Below are 21399 nucleotides of genomic sequence, written 5' to 3' on the forward strand. Positions count from 1 at the left end.
GTAACAAATACTTATTCACAATATTGTGTCACCAGTCTCGTCCGAAGACCCGACCTCACAGTGCAGTTTCCGACTTTGTGAACGCCCGTTCATACAAGTGCATTTAGATCCGTGTATCACGCATTCGAGCTGCCAAAATGCCTTGTAACTCATTTCTTATAAAAGCTGATGAAAATTTACTATCGCAATTCTGCTGTGTGGTTGAAACCCCCTTCCACTGGCGGTGACGCCACCTTTAAAACTCTATTCATAGTAGAAAACATGACGCCGAATGTTACAGGAAGAGCCGCGAAAAGACAGACGTTCTTGACAGCCAATGGAATAGTACCATTTGCACACTAGTCCCGCCTTTATACAAAATTGACCAATCGCCGTCCTGGATTGGAACTTCCGCCACGGAGACGGAGCATGTCCATTGTACGAGGTGTTCTGAAAGAGTACCGCGATTGTTGAGCTGCAGTCTGATAAATGCGTGATTTCTTTAAAGTTATTTCATTCGCTGTAGCCGGTCGTCGCCTTTTAACTCCGAGTCGTCTGAGATTTACGTCATATGTGAGTCTTACGGGAAAGTAACGGGTGGTTACAGGGAAGAACAGCGACGGTCCCACCATAGGAATTTCTTCGTTAGCGGCAGCTCAGCCACCTTGCGGTCTTGCTAGCACCGGGGCAAGCTAACATTAGCTGCAGCTGTGTTGTTGTGTGTATCTGGCGGATATCTGCTGGGATATGTCTTCAACCAGAGGGTGTAACGTTTTAGCATAGGTCGGCACAGTTACAGATAAACAACAGGGGCTGTTAGCGCTCGAAGTAGCCACTTAGCCGAGCTAGCTAGCTAACGTTAACGCCACCGGATTGTCTTTCACAAAAGGGCAGCGCGTGAACAAGAGACTTGGAAGCCAGGCTAGCGCTGTTTTATCTACTGTTTTTTAATTTGCTGGGCTGTTGCACACAGAGCAAAACAACAGTACAGAATGAATGGGTTCAGCACAGAGGAGGACAGCCACGACGGACCGCCGGCTCCGCCGTTTTATGGACAGAGCTGCTGTCTGATCGAGGACGGTGAGCGCTGCGGACGGTCAGCTGGAAACGCCTCCTTCAGCAAGAGGATCCAGAAGAGCATATCCCAGAAGAAGCTCAAACTGGACATTGACAAGAGCGTAAGTGCAGATATGTGATCATGTTATTCTGTTTTGACGCTTGAATCAGTGGCTGTGGGTGTCTGGTGATAGCTCAAAGTTAGCTAGCTCCCAACCGGCCACCGTCAGTTGACGAAAACAAACAAAAGAGCATATTCGTAGATTTCCTGTTGCTGTAAATGGCGAATGGTAGCGTCATCTGTAACTTTATTTGTTCTCACACCGTTTAAATGTCAGGCTAATGTTAGCTGTTCCAGCTACCTGGGCGACGTGCAGGACAGCAGGATCCTGTTCACAACAAGTTACAGCGCATTACAACAGTTTCCTCCACCACGCCTCCGCTGCTCGTCATAAAATGGCTGTAGGGAAGCAAACTGTGTTGCTTCACCTCAGTCCACTTACAGTAACATAGCTTGATTCAAAGAAGCACAAACTACCAGCAGTTATGTTAGTTGAAATACCTGGAGATTCACACATTAGCACCACATATGAACCATAACACTGTCTTTAGTTTGCATTTTGTCTCACTGCTTTCCTATCACATGCTGTGTCTTTAAATGCCATTTATGTTGTGCACAGTGTGTGCAGTGGCCTACAGAACGCCAATAAATGTTTTATATGCCTTGCCAGGAGACAATGGGAGAAACCTATCGAGCTAGACTTATAACCAAGGCTGGATTACCAGCCAGGCAACTGTCCCAAGGCCCCAAACCCTCAGTGCCTCGGTGCCCTTAACTTCCCTGTGTGGTCATTTGAGCCACAACATAGTTGTCAAGCTGTCAGCACTCCAAAACCCAAACAGTTCCACAGCTCCTGTTTTTATGTCTTTATTTAGACTAGACTTTAGGCCTACATATTATATCAGTGCTGCACATCACAGCATTTATAGCTTAGTGAGCTTGTTTCCAATGCCACCCTTTGACTTTTTTGACAAATACACACCTCAGCAACATTCAGAGCAACACAAATGATTCAATGAAAATAATCTAGCTCCAGTGTCTTTATTTAAGGTTGTATTATACTCACATGTTGCATTTCCTTAAGTAAATTTATCTTAAACTCACCACACAGCAAACCTGGGGGCTTTGCAGTGTGTTCCTGGTATGTGTAAGCTCATGCTTGCCCTGTATCTAGTGAGTGCTTAAGGCAACAGGATACATACACAATGCACCAACAGTTTAAGGAGCCACAGGGGTCAGTTGGGTCCTTCAACTCAATGGTGCCCCAGGTCCCCTAGCACACAACAGGGTTGTACACAAATGCAGGGATGTGTAATGAATTCTGTGAGCCACTCTGCCTCACTTTATTCGTTGTATTTATCCGCTCTAAGATTTATAGGAAGCATCCTGTGACCTGTTGCTCAAACAGTGCAGCCAGAGGAATGAGCGCAGTTGACTTTAGTGTGTTCTGCTGTTTGCCCAGATGTTTTTACAGGCAATGAGGGTCATGTGACAAGTCACATGTTGTGGCCCAGAGGAATCGATGCACATGAGTTCAGAGGGCGACAGAATTAATAGTGCATTTTCAGCTGACACAGTACATGCACATGAAATGAAGTTTCAGTTGGTCAGTTCTTGACAGTACAAACAACCTGTAGTTGGAGCTGAACATCGATTCTCATACTATTTTATGACCAAAATGTGTCTGTACCATTAGTTATTAAAATCAGTCAGGTACCTAGGTCTTGTGTGCATGTTCTTTAATTAGATGCTTCCTTTTTTAGCCATAGCTTCAACAGCTTGTGCAGTGTTCTTGTACAGCTGTTTGTGTTAAGATGACATTAAACACTGCTGTTCCTCCAAGTAAGGTGTTTTCTAAAGTATTGTTTTGGTATCAGTACAGAAAGTTTGGTATCACATTGAGACTGGTATTGATGAATTTCATGTCAGCCTAGTCTTCCACTGAGTATTGCTATGAGCTTACACTGATTCTGTGCGCCTGCTAAACTAAACAGGTTTTGTACATGATATGCGACTCTTTTTAATACTCATTAATATCTTTATAGGTGAGACACCTTTATATCTGCGACTTCCACAAGAACTTCATCCAAAGCGTCCGCAACAAGAGGAAGAGGAAGACCAGTGATGACGGAGGAGAGTCCCCAGATCATGATGTGGAGGTTCCTGAGGTAATGTGGACTGAAATGTGACTCACAGTGTTCAACACAGACGTGACAGTTGATGCACAACAGAAAAAGAAGCACGTCCGTTTGATTTGCGGAAGAACAAACGAAAACATGACAGCGTATTCAAAACCCTAAATAACCAACTCATTGTGGAATTGTTGTAAGAATACACTTGCTTAACTATCATTACCCTTTAAGAAATGTATATTTATCCTGTGCTCAGTTGTGCGTGTGTGCTTCGAGTGTTTGTTGCTGCAATGACCCGATTTCTCAGTGGAGATCATTAAAGTTTCATCTCCTTTAAAAGCAGAAAAAGAGGCAGAAGCCTCTGGGAGTCTGAAGCAAATCACGGAAATTTGTCCAAGATGGAGGCGGGTTGGAAAGTTACTATCTCTCATAATTCACTGACTGACTGCATCCCCGTCTCTGTTGTGTCGTCAGGTCGACCTTTTCCAGCTGCAGGTGAACACATTGAGACGCTACAAGCGACACTACAAGCTGCAGACCAGGCCTGGACTCAACAAGGCCCAGCTGGCAGAGGTAGAAGAACTGAATGAATGTGGAGATGTAGTCCACTGCATGTTTGGTGTCATGTACTTTGCACTGTACAGGGCGATGTTGTGTTCCTTCCCTGACCATGAAACCACGTCAGTCCTGCGTATTAGCCCAATGCCAACTCAGGAACTGTACCTGCACTTTCACTAGGTGGAACAGGATTTAAATTTGGCTTCTGTGGTGCAGTTCCTTGTCTCCAAAAAGTTAATTTGCTGTTTAATTTAATAGTAAATTGAAATAAACAAACCATAAAACAATCAGCAGATTGTCACTACTTTGGGGACGGGCGTCAGGAGTATATCTTGATTAATGTTTTTAGAGATGTATTACTGTAGATATTGACTCTGCACAAATGTTTTCCCTCTGTTATCAGTTTATTTTGTTAAAAACTTAACATCAGTACTTTTAAGAATTATAGAAATGTAATTTCACAACTTACGAGTAGCATCCTGGGAGGAAGCTCCTCTTTTTAAATGATTTCTTTGGAATAACCAGGCTTGTTGTTCATATTGTGTAACATTGGAGGCCATTGAGCCGCCCTCATTAGGCGTACCCAGCCTCTTTCTTCTCAACCCTCGGCTCCATATTACTCATTTACCGTGATATACGTAGTGTTGCAGTTCCTATTCCACAGTAATTGGTCATGGAGAGATTGTTAGACTAATTTGCCAAATGGACAGGTGGACTTCGTGCAGCTGGCTCGGCCCTCATCCTTACAAATACCTCCTGTATGCAGCGCTCTCAGTCGGCCTGCGACAGGGGGGTGGGGTCGGACGTGACTCGGCTGTCGCGCTAACAGTGGGAATTAATGAATGAGACTGGGCTGTAAGTTGAATGTTTCCCCAGGCTTTTAGTCGGGTTCAGGCCCTCCTATTAATGACCCTCCCACATCATTAATAAAGCACCAGTCAACAGCCCACAACCAGTTACAGCTGTCCCCATGTTCAGCCGCATTCAGGAGAATCAGTGGCCACAGAGCAGAGCAGTGAGAGGCTGCATAGAGGATGTTTGTTTTCTTCTCTTTGAGGGTGTTTTTAAAAATTCAAACAACCAGTGGTTAGGCTTCAGCTAATTAAATGTCTCCCAATGGGAAATACTCATTTGTTAGTATCATCAAAGATTTAAGTAGTTCTCAGTTTAGCTGTGCACACTGATCATATTAGTTATGTCTTGGGTGAGATCTATTTTTTTTTTTTTTTCATACCGCCCTGACATGGGTATGCAGTATATTAGAGTGTGGATACCTGACCTGAGCCTGACGGGTCAGGCCGGATTCGAGTAACAAATCAGAAATTTTGCTCAGGTTCGGTTCGGGTTCGGTCTGCTTGACATGCTGCTGTGTTGTGCTGTGCTCTATTCAAGTGCTGGAATTTGTTATTGACATGACAACGCCTGAACACAACACAGGCCAGTAGTAACATTTCAGGCAGGGGCTGGTAAATATTCAGACTGAACTAATGAAAATGTACCCTAGACAAAACGTGCTATCAGGAAAGTTTAAAACTGACTAAATCCATACAGGGAAATTGGCAGTATGGAGGCATTTCGATTTAGTTGTCAATGCAGGTGATAACGAAGCAGTTGGTTTTGTGTGTGCTGTGCGTGCGGCGTGTTTGACAGTGTGTAACAGCAGTCTTTTGATGGTAATTTCGGGGAACAAACTGCGTCGGGCTCGAGTCGGGTTCAGACTTGAAAATCAGAAAGGCTGTCTGGGTCGGGTTATAACTGACTCGGGTCGGTTCGGTCAGGAAAATGCGACCTGAGCCGCGCTCTACAGTATATGATGGTATTTGTATTTACAAAAATGTAAAAACTGAGCTGCTGGTGATGGAAGTCATTGTCTAACCTGCACTCCTGTGTGTCTAATATGCAGTTAGCCCAAATACCTACGGCCCATAGAATAATGAATAGATAGGAAGAAAGCGCCCTTCTTGCTGGAGGACCCAATGGCACTTGTTGCAGTGGTGGATACCAACACATCTTTGGGCTGAATGGAGATGAATTGTTGTGGCTAATGAACTACTTTGGTAGTTGGAAGAAGGTATCTTGAAAGAAAGTTTTATGTGGCGATACTCCCAAACAGGGGCAGAGGCATTCTTCTTTTTTACTTAGTGTAATGTTATCCCCACTGCTCAGCGTTGCTATCTTTGTAGCTCAGCTGCCTGTTCCACTATTAGAGACTGAACTCACACTGAACCTCATACAATACATCGCCTCAATACAGCATCTCCGAATCAGTTTAATAGAAAGAGGAGTGTCTGTATTTTTATTTATTTTATTTTATTTTTTATTTTATATACTTTATTAATCCCCAAGGGGAAATTCAATTTTTTTCACTCTGTTTGTCAATTACACACAGGTCCGAACACACACATGCACAAACAGGACCTATACATGCACTAAGTGGAGAGATGTCAGAGTGGGCTGCCCATGACAGGCGCTCCGAGCGGTTGGGGGGTTCGGTGCCTTGCTCAGGGGCACCTCGGCAGTGCCCAGGAGGTGAACTGGCACCTCTCCAGCTACCAGTCCACGCTCCATATTTTGGTCCGGACGGGGACTTGAACAGGCGACCCTCCGGTTCCCAACCCAAGTCCCTATGGACTGAGCTACTGCCGCCCCCATTTTTGACAGCATTGAGAATCATACCTCAGGGATTTCTAAATACCCCAATATATGGTATTCTAGTACCTTGATATCATCCAAACTGTCAGCTGCAGTTAAAGAAGTGGTAAGAAATCCATCATTAAGCATTTGAAAATTGTAAAAAAAAAAAATAAAAAATAAAAAAGTTACATTAACCTACTATTTTGTGTGTTTGATAACTGGCTGGTAGATAAGAGAGCAGGGTCAGGAGAAGTCATGATACTCATCAACCTTCAATAAAGCGGTGCGCAACATTAAACGTGTTGTAGCACAGCATACAAAGTTACAAGTGTATTTAGCACCCTCTTCAACACCTTGGAGAGCCGGTGCTGAGAAGCTCTCAATGGTGTGTGTGTGTGTGTGTGTGTGTTAGAAAACACTAACGTGAATTTGATCACATGGGAGGCTGGACCCTGAACACCAGACAATTCTTGAATATAAATGCTATGCAGATGAACATAAGAAATGTTTATGTTCCTTTAACCTCCTTCTCCTCCTCTGCAGACGGTGAGTCGTCACTTCAGGAATATCCAGGTGAACGAGAAGGAGACGCTGACCTACTTTATTTACATGGTGAAGAGCAGCAAGAGCCGCTTGGACCAGAAAGGAGACGGCGGCAAACCGCTGGACTAAACTCCGCAGCGACCACCACAGCAGCAGTAGCTCCAGACTAAACCAACAATTCTCCACAGCTTTTCACAAAAAACCTGGACACCACTAACAGCAGCAGCAACCAAAACCAGCTCCTCCTGCAGCCCTGCCACCGCCCCACTCCTCTGTAAGACCACATTACAAACTCTCGTTGTCCTTAGAGGACGTGTCTCTGAAACGGAGGAGAATTCAGGGTGGGATGAGTTATCTTTAGCTCAGTATACCCTCTTCACATAAAAACTGTCTTCGCGCATGTCGTCACGATGGTCATTTCCTCTTCCTCTCCTCCGCAAAAGCCAGGTCTCTAAAGACTGTTGAGGACCAGGACTCACTCCGCAGGGTTTTTACATCGTTATGCTGTAATGTAAACTGTCTATATGTACAAAAGAACAGCGTCCGATCTGCAGTTGGTTGAATGCAATGTACAATAGCTGCCTTAAGAGTAAAAAAAAACGAGGGGTATTTTTTTCTTTGCCGAGTTGACTGTTAACACGTTCACCGAGAGAAACGCTTGTGCCAAACAGGAAAGCTTGTTGGAACTGAATGATGCTGAGTGGGGTTGTTTTTTTATTTTTAATAATGAATGAATGACTGGTTGGGAGGGGGCGCTGCCTTTGCTAAAGTTACACCCAGCATATCAGGGCTCAGGGTCAGTTTTAGTGGCACCAAATTCACACAAAACTCAATAATGTTTAAAATATCTCAAAGATCTCAGTCCCTACTTCATTTTTTCGTCGCCCTTTTCCAACTGGACGTGATGCGTTTAAAGACAGGTGGTGGTGAATGATGTAGCATTTGGCTATGACCCACTCTTCTCCTTCTCGCTAGCTGTTTTATGTACGTATGAACACACACATGCTGTTTAATTTTCTCTGTGCATCGCAGGTGTTGGTAGCTTTTTTTTTGTAGCCCAGTTTTCTATCATTCTCTTTAGTTCAGCCTTAAGTTGTATAAAGTTGTGTCTGTGTGCATATATGATTTAGATTTCTCCATTTTTTTTTTCCACCTGAAGTGGAACTTGTGTGTGTATGTGTGTGTGCGTGAGTGTGATAGGGGTGTAAGAGTAATTATTAGTGTCATTTTAATATTTAAGAGCAGTGTTTATAGTGGACAACGTCTTTACATACCTGGATGTATTTTAAGAGGCTGGGTTAATAGGTTGTTTTTCTCATCTCATAATCGAATTAAAACATGGATATGGATGCCTTTTGTTCAATATCAGCCAGCCATACAGGTCCAACACAAATCTAAATCTAAATCTCCCATCACAACTGAATTGTTTGAACTGTTTCATGACTTTATGACCATCTTGACTTCTTAAATTATTTCATTTGTTTGGTAAAGAACTCACTTGTTTGTGAAATGAATAAGAAAACCGAATTGAAGAATGTCACCATCTGTCTGATCAGGGCTTATAGTGTATACAAATAAGCCACAAGCCATGATGGGAAATGACCAGTAGCCCTTTTGGCAGGTAGCCTCCCAGCGACAGCTGAAACAGCTGATACACGACACTGCAGAAAACCTACACGTTAATTTAAATCCTAAACACACTGCTGAAACCTCCAACGGACAACTATTTGTTTTGCATCTTCTCAAACTCCACCTCTGTGTTTTGTTGTTTATGTTGGTGACTGCGTAGATTGTACACACAGTTTTTTGGGGGGGTCCTGCATCCTCTGTCACACATCGTATTTAAGTTTGTCCACCACACTGAGTTCGTCTACTTTCAACAGGGTTCTTTTTTTTTCGTGTCTGTCTGTTTATATTTTCAGTTTTGCTTGTAGGTTTGTTAGCGTCATGTAGATAACACCCAACTTTATTAACATATAGGCCATGCCTCATTAACCTAATTGTTGTATTAGATTAAAAAAACATATTTAAATATGGCTGCTTATTGCTCCTAATATTAATAAATGTATTGTACAGACAGAAGCAAGAGTCTTGTCTCTGTTCGTTCAGATTGTTTGGTTGTTTTCACCAGTTTTCACACATGTGTATATCATGAAAATAAAATCTATAACTGTTAAAGATAAGGATGTAGAGAGTCAAAGAGAAATGCAGCCAGGGGAGAAGATTGTCGTTTCGTCATGCTGTGTAGTTTCAGTAACAGCCATCCACCACTAGGTGTCACTGTAGGTGTTCTTACTAATTGCAGGACAGAAGTGGATGTTACAACACATGGAGACTTTCAGAGGAAAACAATATCATAAAGACAGCAGCAGCAGTCAAATATTTTCTAAGAGTAAGATGGCTTTTTTTACACAGCTGGCAAACTTTATTTTTGGGGCATTTTTTTTTTAATAATTCTTCATCACCAACAAAAATAAAAATCTAAAGTGTGCAAAAGTCACGCAGACCAGCAGAACACTGGAGCTCTAATTGGTGCCTTTAAACCAATTCGAGTTTTGCAATTGTTGGCCATCCATTTACTGAATGAGATGCACATATGACTAATCGCCACAGGAGGATTAGATATTTTTAATGAGGATTTTTATTTTATTTTATGTATATAATAAAAGCTGTGGTCAATTATGATGTGACTCATGAACCAGTTATGAATTCCATTAACAGTAGGCCACCCAGGAGAACTGGACTATTGGAAAATTAGACAATAACAGGCATTTTACATTGATTTTAAACTCAACTTTAAGTTAGAAATTTAAACGTGTATTTCTAAAATACAAAAAAAGAAGTAAAGTTAAAAAAAAAATAGAGTTTTGGCTGTGGAGTTATTATGAAGAAAAGGCCAGTATCCTGGGATTAAATTAAAAAAGCAAAATATTTGCAATTAGCTCCTTAAATTATTAGGCTATTAAATCATGTTACTCTTGATTTGATTTGATTTTTTCTCCAGTGATTATAACCGTTACTTGCCCCATAAATAAGTAAAAAGAAAAAACAATAAAATAACATCGCCTTATTATTAGGGATCAATGTCTCTTTAATAAGACATAAATTCCCTGACCGTTAAATAAAATAAAGAAACACTTTCACTACAGCTGGAGTGACGTAAAATAATTCATTTATTTGCGGAACTATATATAACTTCACATCCAATGTATATTTCCAAAAACATTCCGCACAGTCATAAACCTTTAATCCTTTTTTACTTTTAGTGTTTAACATGTCGGAGTGAGAGCTGTGCGTTAACGGAACATTCGGTGTCTCAGTCTCAGAGCGCACAGTGACATTAATTTTGAGGTAGATTCAGTAAATTCAATAATTTTCTACAAGAAACATCAACAACGGACTCCATCTGAGCTTTTTTCTTTAGTACCATATCTGACCGAGAATAATGGGTTAATAATATTTTAAATATTCTGACTGCGCCATATTCAGCAATGAAAAAGTGACAAAAAAGAAGAAAAAAGTTTCCCCTCAAAAATGTGTTTCCTCTGGCCTCGGCTTCCGGGACAGAAATTATTACTTTATTAATTTTTATTTTATATCACTTTCGTTTTAACATGATATGACATCACAAAGAAGACTGTCTGGTAATGCATTAATGTTTTAAAAAGAAATTATTCAATTTTGATTTTACATCACGTTGCCATGCATTTGATGTATTTTTTTTTTGTAAAGTTTTTGCAGCTGAAAATTTACAAACTCTAATGTTTTTTTTTTTTTAGATCCTGTGAATGAAATAAAATAAAAATATATACCACGATTTATGCAAAACATATTCGTGATAATTTCATAACCCCGTGGCAACGGATTAACAATAAGGTGACAGCACACGGCAACAGAAAAATAAAAAATTAATTTAAAAAAATATCAGTTTCTAAATATATTTGAGTGTCATAACTGACTTCCGGTTGGATAAATATCATTTAACACCTGCCATCTTCTGTTAGGCCTAACTCACTGAAAATTGCTATTTCATAATTCTGCTGTGCAGCTCGTGTGACTGTGATTTGGCATAATTTACGCAACAAAAAGAAAAATCCTGGGCAGAAAGAATAACCAGAAGCGTAAAAAGGTATTAATTTATCATATTTGATTTTTCTGCACCTCTCCAGTGGCGCTCCTCACAGACCACAACATACTCTACATTTACTCCACTCGTCATTTGTTATAATTTATTTATTATTTTCCGCTCCAGCGCCATCAGATGTGGAAACACCACCACTCCACACCAGATCAAAACACATTTTTGGGGGGGAGACAGATGTTTTTGACACTGTGGCAACATCTGGTCTACAGTACTGCAGGGGTGGAAACATCAAAAGGCAGAAATACCACAAATATCACACACCTACAGTCAGACTCGTGTGTCGAGTTAAACACCACACCAGGAGAGAAGAAGAAGAGGATCGACGCGGTGTCCATCGGGATGTTTCCCTCCCACCTTGTTTGCATGTTGTCCTTTCATTCTCTCCTGTTTCGCGCGTCATTACGCGCGCACAGCGGCGTGTTTAGGTTCAGTCAGTCAGTGGTTTTTATCTGATTTGAATCCAGAGTCTCTGAGGAGGTTTTTTAAAGGGGGGAAGGAGAAAAGGTGGAGGATGAGGAGGAGGAGGCAGGGTCACTGGTTGAGCTCCAGAGCCCAGACCTGCTGCGGCCAACCGGTCCGGCCCTTCACCTTCTTCTCGGCTCCTAAAGACTCCTGCAGGCCGTCAGTCTGTGGCACCAAACACACACACATGATCATCAGCAGGACGGCCCAAACACAGGGACCTCACACTCAGTATGCTCAGCTCAGTTTAGCGAGAGTTACCACTTTATATGTAACTATACATTACACTTCCTGCTTTGTTTACACACGTTGCAGCCTGTTCATTTCACAGGTTACGCTCCTCCGGAAGTCTACACCGGAAAATCATATGAAAATATGATACGTGCTGTTTTTCGTCACCTACACAAACATCTGGGGGCTTCGATGACGCAATCAGGGCCATGACATCACAGGCTTTCATTAAGTAAAACCTGATCAAACCATAAGACCAAACATAACCAAAATAATGTAACAAAATGCAAGCATATTTATAATATGTAATATTAAATAATGAACGCATATATTGAAATAAAATAAAAACTACTGTGATTTTACGAAAACACAATGTTTGTGTTTGTTATAAGTAAATATAGGCAGGCAACATTTATTCTTTTCATTATTATTATTATCATTATTATATTATTACGCACACAAACCGTGTCGACCTACACGTTTTGAGGAAATGTAACTTTAAAATGTAACTACATATTTATGAGGATGTAACTGTTGTCATTATGGTGATCAGCAGCTGCAGATGTAGTAACAGAGTAGTAATATCTGTGTGTATTATATATGTAGGATGAATAATCAAAATGTAACCAAGTTATTTCAGTGGATATGAAGATATAATTGTCTAAACACCATGTGTTTTAATGAAGTGTTGATTATTTTGTTTTCTAAAGCTGTAAGTATAGTTTACGTAGCCTTGTTATAGTGGATCATAAAAGACAACAAAAAATAGCGTTAAATATAATTAGCTGCACTTTACACCACAGTCATATTTAGGATCTCTTGGCTAAGAATATTCTTTATTTATTATATATTTTCGTTGGGAATTATGGTTTAATTCAGATTAAATTAAACTGAAAAGGTAAAACTGTAAACTTTAGGATAATATTTGATATTTAGGTTTTGTTTTCAAACTCTGGGGTTGCTGCACTTTTGTAAATCAGAGCATGTCCTTGAATTTAATATTAAATTTTTGTCTTTCCATTCCCACTCGCTGTTCAGGCCTCCAGCTATTTTTATAATGACTCAGACTTAAACTAATTAGTTACTGAAAGTGTGTTTGAGTTGGTTATGAGTTATTCTGATAAGTTGCAGAGGCTTCAACAATCGTAACTCACCGGCTCTCGTTTCCTTTTCAGATCCCGGTTTTCAAATTTCTTAATTTCGGCCTTAAAGCCCTCCGTCTCTCCGGTGTCTTTGGCCAGGACGTCCATCAGGTAGGCGATGTAACTGGTCGCCAGGCGTAAAGTTTTAATTTTAGACAGTTTTGTGTCCACGGGGACGTTGGGGATACACTCCCTCAGCTCGGCGAAAGCTGTGTTGATGCTCTCCGTCCGCCTTCGCTCTTTCTTTGGCCCCGACGTCCTCCTCTTCCCCATCCCCGCCTGGAGCCCCTCCAGCCGGGCGTCGTGCGTCGCTCCGGGCGCTCCGTGCTCCACGGCCGGGTAGGGCGCCTGGATCTGGAAGTCCGGGGGCATCTCGCCGTGGTTCACCACCCAGCTTTGGAAGTACGGCGCATCTTGATGACACCGCTGCACGAACGGGAAGGGTTCGTGCATCAGGTGGTGGTGATGCTGGTAGCCCCCGATGAGGTTCATGTCGAGCGGGGGAACAAATGTGGTCGTTGTCGTGTTTTCCGTCGCCCTCGATCTCTCTCCGGTGCTGCCCCACAACGGTCTCTGCTCGGGGATCTGCAGCCAGCACAACTCATTCAACACTTAGATATGTATTCCCCTGAATGCATTAACGAGTCGAGCCAAACGAAGCCACCAACTTTTACATCGTCGTCATTCTGAAAGCAACTTCGGCCGAAGTGAAACAGGCCGTGAAAAAGTTTATAATTCCAGAAAAATTTCGGTGAAGTGCTGGAATCCTCTTGTGTGTCTTTCTTGCGACCGTTTCCAGGAGAGGCTGCTCTGATTTGCCCAAGAAATTTGACCCCAGTGAAGGTGTGAGGCCCCCAGGTTTATATGATTTGGATGTCAGCGTGGAAAGGAGGCAGCCAATAGAGGAAAGCGCCCAGGATGGGAGGAGAGTCTGGAGAGGTTTGTAATAACATGCGCCATGGTGCCATAATCTCACGGCATTACACAAGCAAATATCTGCATGTTGGAGTTAGATGCTGGCTACCAGACTTGCACACTTGAGAAAAAGGGGGTTAACTGTCTCGAGTTGTGTTTTAAAAGAGGGTTTTTTGAGGGTTTGGGGAGGTTTTACGCACGGAATTTACGCACCCTCTGTTTGGCTACGGCTGTTTATTAGGTGTGATTTTTGTAATTCAGTGGCAAAAATAATTATGTTATTGTACTTGTTAACTTGTGGGTTGTCCTGCAGGAAAATGAAGTATATCAGGAATTTCGATGGATTTTGTTTTTGTGCGCACGAAATTAAAAGAAAAAATACAGATACATTTAATCTGACTATTCGACATTTTTTAATCCACATACTTGATATAAAGTTGATGTAAAGTGTTTGGATTTAGTACCCCCGCCTCAGATAGCTAAACTTATCGATACATGAAGTATCTCATTTTGCATTAAAGAAATTATGTTTTGAATAATGGACAGATATTTGTAGGCAATTTTCGACATGACAATCTGTCCAATTAAATTCAATCCCACTTCATGTGTTGCGTCACGCCATAAATCTTTTTCGGGAAATATAAAATTATTTGTCTGCTTTCCTCTCCAGCTCCTTCAGCCTGATGCTTGTTTAAGATTTCCTCGGATTTTTCATATTTTCTTAAACGCGTAATGGCGATCTTGTGCGTTAATTGGCTGAATTTCGACAGTATTATCAGTCTCTACTTCTCCAGTAATAACACAGGATAAAGGTTCGTGTCAGAGCGCTCTGGGAAGTGTAAATGAACAGTTTGATAAATTATTTGGTCCTTTTGAGACAGACACAGTCCGCGGCCTGTTGTCATCATACCTTAGCGCTATAAGGAATAGCGGCTTTATCTCCGCATTAATTCCCCCCCCAGCTCCTTACACACTATACACATCATCTTGTCTCCATTGCCTAAAAACATTATCCCATTACATTACATGACCTTGACGCTATTTAGAAACCATTTACGGCCGCGTCTTATCTAAATACAGCCATAAATCAGGAGGTGTCACCGTCCGGCAGGGTTACATGTATTCCATAAAAGCTCTCCTGGCCTGCGCACTGTTTACATTACGGCAGTTTGCAGCATATTTCACCGTCCACCCCTGCTGCAATAAATAATCATCAGTCACAACTTTATGTCCCTTATTTTACACGGATGTACAGAACACTGCACGGAAACTTCAGGTAATATTTCTCAATGCGCGTATAGTGTTTCAGATTGAACATGTTAGAGCATTTCTTTATGTTCTGTTCCTTAACTTCAAGTTGCTTCTTTGTTTGCTTGTTTGTTTTTGTGATATAATTCCGTTTTAGTTCTGTCATATTTCTATATTACCTGCAATACGATGCCTATGATATGGCTATATTATAATTATAAAGCACACACTTGTAAATTGCATGTATAGTTTTGAGACAGTGCAACTTCAGTATTTATATTTTGTTCAACTTTACCATAAATTAGAGGGAAATATGGAACTTCTGAATCGACTAACATGTGGTTATGGGGTTCTTTTGCAGATTCAGATTTAACAGTCAAAACATATTTGTTGCATTGTTGTCATTAAAATGCTGCTTTCACTTTAATGCATCATTAATTTAACAGTATGAAGGGAGCCATGCATGATGATGAGCATTTTATTTTTGATACTTGACTTTTACTTCACTAACATCTTGAATGCAGCACCGGAGCATTATGTCATGTGTTATAATAACCTTTAATAATTGTCTTTATTTTGAAAAGAAGTGCTTTACATGAGAACCGACAAAAACTGTAACACTACAGAAACAATTGGGACGATACAGAGAAAAAGATCCGTAAAAAATGACTCACATTAATAAAAGTAAAAAGAGATGGAAAAGAAGGACTATACGGTAAAAAATGGCATGGTTATGAAACATTTTTGTAGAGATTTACTGCAACATTTCCTTAAATTATTGTCAATTAATACAGAATAACAGGATCTGAAATGGTCTGCGCTACATGTAATATTTCAACAATAAAGACAACTACAGTTTTTCTGAGGTGCTTTAATATCTTTGTTTCTTATCAGACTTCATAGCCTCTGTATCTGGTCTAAAACCTTTGTAGCCCAACAGCTGGATTTAAAAACATTTTGGGAATATTATTAAAAAAACAACAACTTCATAATATGATTTCAACATTTCAACTTATGTTGTATTTTGCAAGGAAGGACATTCAACACTTGTCATAGCATCAAATGCACAAACAGACCCCACTGCATCTTTTATAATTGATCAAACTTTATTTGTATGTTTTGCACATTATTTGCAATACAAAGTGACTGACAAGTAAATACAGTGCAACTATAAGCAACGCATGTACGTCTGCATAAACCAATGATATTGCTTTATACTTTATTTCATGCAAGCTGTTGTTGCTTATGAGCAGAGTGAGGACACATCCTCCTCTCCGTCCTGTTTGCCACTCACATGTTACCTCCGCTGTCAGCGTGAAAAACACCATGCTGCCTCCTGAAAGAAAACCTGACACTGTTGATTAAGACGTCCACTACACAGAGATGAAATACAATACTGGTCATACTCCCATCCCCCCCCCTCTCTCACTCTTTCTCTCCTGCCCTCTCAGTATCACTTTCTCCTCCACTTCTTATTCTACTCTTCTCTCTCCATTCTCTCTCAATGCATCACCTTCAACCAGAACCTTTGCTCTTTTTGATCTGCTCCTTCTTCTCTTTTTTGTCTTTACTTGCTATCGCCGGAGGTGCTGAAAGACCTGGGCAGCAGTAATAGTCTCTTCATATTTTGCTTTCAACCCCAATAGACTCCAGTCATCTCTCTCTCTTCCTCTCTCCCCTCCGCCCCTCTCTTGCTGCTTTGCCAGGGGAAACATCCAAAATAGGTCATAGGGAGCCATCTTGGCCGTGTTATGAATTCTCCTCATAATTGTTTGTGTCATCATGTAGATTTTTCAATAGACACTGCTTCCCTCCTCTTCAGAGTGCTTACCCTCAACTCTACATTTCCAAACAAATATTCCCTCTGATTCAAAGTCGAGCACACTCAGCACGGAAAACGCTGCCGAGCACGCTCGGCCCCGAGTGTTTATCATACAGGGGCTCTCATACAGTATATATATATCCACCTCTGGTGTGCATCGACTCAGACACGCAAAGCTAATTAAAATTAGACATGGTGGCTCCTCCTCATTCTGGGAAATGTGGGCAAACTGGGTCATGCCATGGCAGTGTAGGAGTTCAGAGGTGCAATGCCTGATGGGAGAAGAAACCCTATTCAGTGTCCTCTGCGTGCCTGGCTCATGTAGAGGAAGACAGGGGGCACAAGGTGTTATAAATGACCATTTGTATTCAATTTATACATACCCTGCTCTTTTCTGTTTGATTCAAGGTCACACTGAGGTCAGATCTCATCTCATCAAGCCAACAGAACAGGGTTTGGGAGATAATCGAATCAGAAATTTGGGCTAACAAGATCATTCTTTGGGAAAGCAAGTGCTGCTTATTCTCATGCGATTTAAGTTTTGAATCACGAGCTTTGTCGTTTTGAGAGTTGCTGGTTGTCAAATTCGGTGTACCACACACATGTTCAGTGCAGTCTTCTTTTAGAAAGTCATAGGCTTAAAGGATAAGCTCACACAAATTACAAAATACCCCAGTATTTGCTTTTATGTTCCCATGTTTTTAGATGTCTGTTTGTAGCACAATTTCCTTGGGACCTTTTTATCAAATATTTTTTAATGTAATTTTTCAAAACTGTGAGCATTTATTGATATAAATTCAGATATTTCGAAACCTGGCTAAAGATACTACTGGAAATAAGACAGGAAATGAGTTTTGTTTTTGTTACAATGTATCTGACGAATAAAATAAGATCCAGGATACTCTTTTCTTGCAGCTTTAATTTATTGATTTGCCGTCTTTTAGCTGTTGTATTTTATTGTATTTTCAATTCCATAACCTTCAGCTGCAACGTTGTGTGTTTTTCACGTAGCTGCTACTTGCAAGACTTACCGCAAAGAGAGTAGCCGTCAGCAAGATTTTCCTCTGTAAATCAAATTCAGTCCATCAATCACCCAGTGGAGGCTCTGAGCTGATATGAAAGTCGTGTCTCTGAGCCGTGTCTGTTTGTTCACAGGTGTGTTCTCGTAAAATATGATCTTACTGCTGGTGATGCCATTTAAATGTCTCACAGCAGCTTTATTGTATTGTTTGTCTGACACTATCTAGCACCCATAATGTGGCTGTGAACTGTCATTATTTTGGTTTAAGGTTGAGTGTTTTAGTAGATTGGAATAGTTTAGTGTAAATAATAAATGCAATGTTTGAAGCACAAAATAAAAACAGGTTATTTTTATTTAAATATATAAGGCTGAGTCCCGAGCTGAGTCCTCTCAAGCTGCAGCTCAAGTAGACACTAAAGACAAGACATTTAATTGTTTGTCATTTAGGAGCTTTACCAGACCATTTGCTTTTACTACAGCCGCAACACAATTCCAGTTCCACTTATCTTCCACTTTCAAGTCTGCGTCTTTATCTGGACACAGAGAATTCGCCACCACATCAGAAGCTGCATTCTTCTGTTCTTATATATATTTTTATTCTCCTCTGTCATGTATCCATTGATAAGCAGTCGTCGTCTCCGGTCTCTCTGCACATCTGCGTCTCAAAGCTCCACAAACTGTCCTCTAACTGCTGTAATTCTGCCCGTCCTCAGCCAATAAAGATAAGAGCAGGGCGGCTGGAATGTGGAGCAGAGAGGTGACAGTGACGGGATGAAGGGACGTAAACTGACATAAACTCCAACACTTTCTGTAACAACCTTTACAGCTTTTTTTTCTGTAGTCATTTGGACTCTGTATTCAACATGACCAGGCACTTTTTATATAAACGAATGTCAGCTGTGCGACTGCAGCTGTTATAAAGCAGTACTAATTCAACCTATAAGCAGCTCGTGCTCAGTTTTTACGCTGGTTGGTGCTCTTAGGGAGAAGACATTTTTTGCTGTGCTGAAATAGTTTAATTTTTCAGCAGCAGCAGTAATATGTTCGGAATAAATAACAGAATCAGAAACCTTAATGTCATCAGCAGAAAATCGAAAAGAAAATCCATCACACAGCTTCACTGACAGGTGATTTTTGGGGAATTTCAGTGCAGAAGTGAAATGAAGTAGTCAAGCTCATCACATAGAACTACAGCCAATTCATTATCAGTTCATCTGATGATAGTTTTTTTTCATTTAATTAATTAAAATGTCCATCAGAATGTCCAAAAACCAAAGTTGATGTCTTTAAATTGCTTATTTTGTCCAAAAAGTTCAGTTTTTAATTACGTAAACTACAAAAAGGATGGGAATTTACATTTGAGAAGCTGTAACAAGAAAATGTTTGATGTTTTTTGCCTGATAAATAACTTAAAGTTAATGACTGATTATCAAAAATTCATGTAGGGTAATTTTCTCACAATTGACTAATGGTTTTAGTAATACAAAGATCAACACTATGTCGAGATGATAATCTCTGTGACACACAGGAAACACTTAACATAAAAACATCTGCGACTGTAATGAGGATATTTTCTGTCTGTGATGCCTCCTTTTAATTAAAACGATTGACTAATTGACTAATTAATTCAACCAAGTCAGTCAACGTAAAGTTAATCAGTGATTATTTTGACAATCAACTAAAAAATTGTCAGTTATTCTGTCTTAAAAGTGAGGATTTGCTTGTTTTTTCTGTTTAATAGTTTCAAATCTTTGTTAGCTTTATTCAAAATAAATAAGGAATTTTAAGAGTGAAGAAGAGGAACATAAGGAACAGTTATTTGACTTCTTAAAGACCATATGATTAAATAGTTAAGTGGGGATATACGTTATAGATTAGTAGATAATGAAAAAGATTGTTCTTTGGTAATTCTAAAGCAGGAGTTATACCAGGAGAACATGTAATCCAGTATCTAATGTGTCAATCACAAGCTTCACTTATCCACGTTGATCCTCTCTTTATACTTACACTGGTCAAAAGCATCAAACCAAGCCTCCCCCTCCACACACACACACACACACACACTCACAGCCAGGTCCTGTGCTCTGGACTCGTGGACCACCGGCAGGTCGGGCTCTAATGATTTCACAGCAGCAGATTTAACAGAGGGTGGCTGCTCTGTGTCAGACGACTCCAGAGGCTTTAGAGAGGCTGACAGTCAAAACATCGACATAAAGGTTTGACCCTGAGAAATCTCGAGGTGGGGACGGTTCAGGGACTGACTTCTCTAAAAGCATTTTAACACCACAGAGGCTGCAACACTCCGCTGAATATTTTACTGAGTGAGTAATAAGTGTTATGACCTGAATGGGAGCAACATCAGCCAAGATTCACAAGTCTGACCCACTGAAACAGAGAGTTTGGAGTATAATGACCTCATATGTGCGAATATGCACATTTATAGACCATGTATATTGTCCTGTTTGGCCTTCAAGTTTTCTCTATCATTTCAAACCTAAATGATGTGTTTGTAAAAACTTTTGTCTCATTTTTTACTCAGTGAACTTCTTCCTTATTCTTCCTTTACGTTATTCCATTTCCAAAAAGCATCCATCTTATTTCAAATCATCCTAACTTGGGCTTTTATTAACATTTTCCACAGCTGCAGGACAAGTTTGCATTGTAAGGGTTTCTGGATAAACATGTGCATCAAATAACTAATGTTTTTATGTTCATTTATATGACAGGTGCTGTTAAAGGCTCAGTTAGCGTTAGAATTAGCATTGCTTATTCTCAACTAAATCACAATGTTTGTTTACAGTAACTTCCAGGGAGAAAACCCTCGTGTCTCGTCCATGAAATGAAACTGTAATCAGCAAATGCTGCCTCAATTGGTTAGATTTTAGCCACCTGAGAAAAGGCCCACCTAAAAAAATATCAATATCGGTTTATGCTATTTTTTGAACATTTTCACCACTGTACCTTACATTCAGACAGCCACCTCCAACAGGGAACAAAGCCACCAGATTCCATTGACAAAAACAGTAATTTTACGTAGCAGAACATGGGAGTTGCTGGTCTACCGCTGCCTGGATCATTTTGTATGTAAAGAGCAGCAAAAATACAACAAATATAGGGTATGCTATAGCTAATTGTTTTGTTTTAGGTGGGTAAAAGGTGCATTTTGCTGCTGCCCCTTCCACAGCAGTACATTGCAGTTTCCGTGCAGGTAGATTTGGTTTATCAAAGACACTAGCAAAGCAAAACAATACATAAAATAAACACAGCAGAAATGTCAGATAAGTCGGACCACCGTGTATAACTGTATAAAATGTTAACTTTAAATGTTACAGGACTGAAAATGACAAAAGAAATAGTTTTCTAATTTCACATATCTCCGCACTTCAAATCAAGTTGTTGACCTGGAACAGATTTTTGTTGTTAGTACAACATCACAGCGCTTGAATTCAGG

At 40.5% G+C, this 21399-nt stretch overlaps 2 protein-coding genes across 2 annotated transcripts; one reads left to right on the plus strand and one right to left on the minus strand.

The window, feature by feature from the left end:
* The first annotated feature begins 398 nt into the window (after positions 1 to 398).
* Positions 399 to 9043, plus strand: sap30l (sap30-like). The gene is made up of 4 exons (XM_050039154.1): positions 399 to 1157; positions 3142 to 3264; positions 3703 to 3801; positions 6964 to 9043. Exons 1-4 carry the CDS (start codon positions 972 to 974, stop codon positions 7090 to 7092), a joined length of 537 nt encoding a protein of 178 aa, XP_049895111.1. The 5' UTR covers positions 399 to 971; the 3' UTR covers positions 7093 to 9043.
* Positions 9044 to 11165: 2122 nt separating this feature from the next.
* On the minus strand, positions 11166 to 13957 carry LOC126386657 (heart- and neural crest derivatives-expressed protein 1-like). Its single transcript, XM_050039141.1, has 2 exons — positions 12955 to 13957; positions 11166 to 11734 (listed from the first exon to the last, which is right to left on the minus strand). The coding sequence occupies exons 1-2, from the start codon at positions 13432 to 13434 to the stop codon at positions 11639 to 11641; spliced, it is 576 nt and encodes a 191-aa protein (XP_049895098.1). The 5' UTR covers positions 13435 to 13957; the 3' UTR covers positions 11166 to 11638.
* Positions 13958 to 21399: the final 7442 nt, after the last annotated feature.

This window comes from Epinephelus moara, chromosome 3 (assembly GCF_006386435.1).
Source record: "Epinephelus moara isolate mb chromosome 3, YSFRI_EMoa_1.0, whole genome shotgun sequence".
NCBI classification, from domain to species: domain Eukaryota; kingdom Metazoa; phylum Chordata; class Actinopteri; order Perciformes; family Serranidae; genus Epinephelus; species Epinephelus moara.

Excerpts from the sequence above, each read along its gene's own strand:
- LOC126386657 (XM_050039141.1), bottom strand. The coding sequence starts at position 13,434 with ATGAACCTCATCGGGGGCTACCAGCATCACCACCACCTGATGCACGAA. Across the intron at positions 11,735-12,954 it reads TGAAAAGGAAACGAGAGCCG|ACTGACGGCCTGCAGGAGTC; the intron begins GTGAGTTACGAT and ends TTGGTGCCACAG.
- sap30l (XM_050039154.1), top strand. The coding sequence starts at position 972 with ATGAATGGGTTCAGCACAGAGGAGGACAGCCACGACGGACCGCCGGCT. Across the intron at positions 1,158-3,141 it reads AACTGGACATTGACAAGAGC|GTGAGACACCTTTATATCTG; the intron begins GTAAGTGCAGAT and ends ATATCTTTATAG. Across the intron at positions 3,802-6,963 it reads ACAAGGCCCAGCTGGCAGAG|ACGGTGAGTCGTCACTTCAG; the intron begins GTAGAAGAACTG and ends CCTCCTCTGCAG.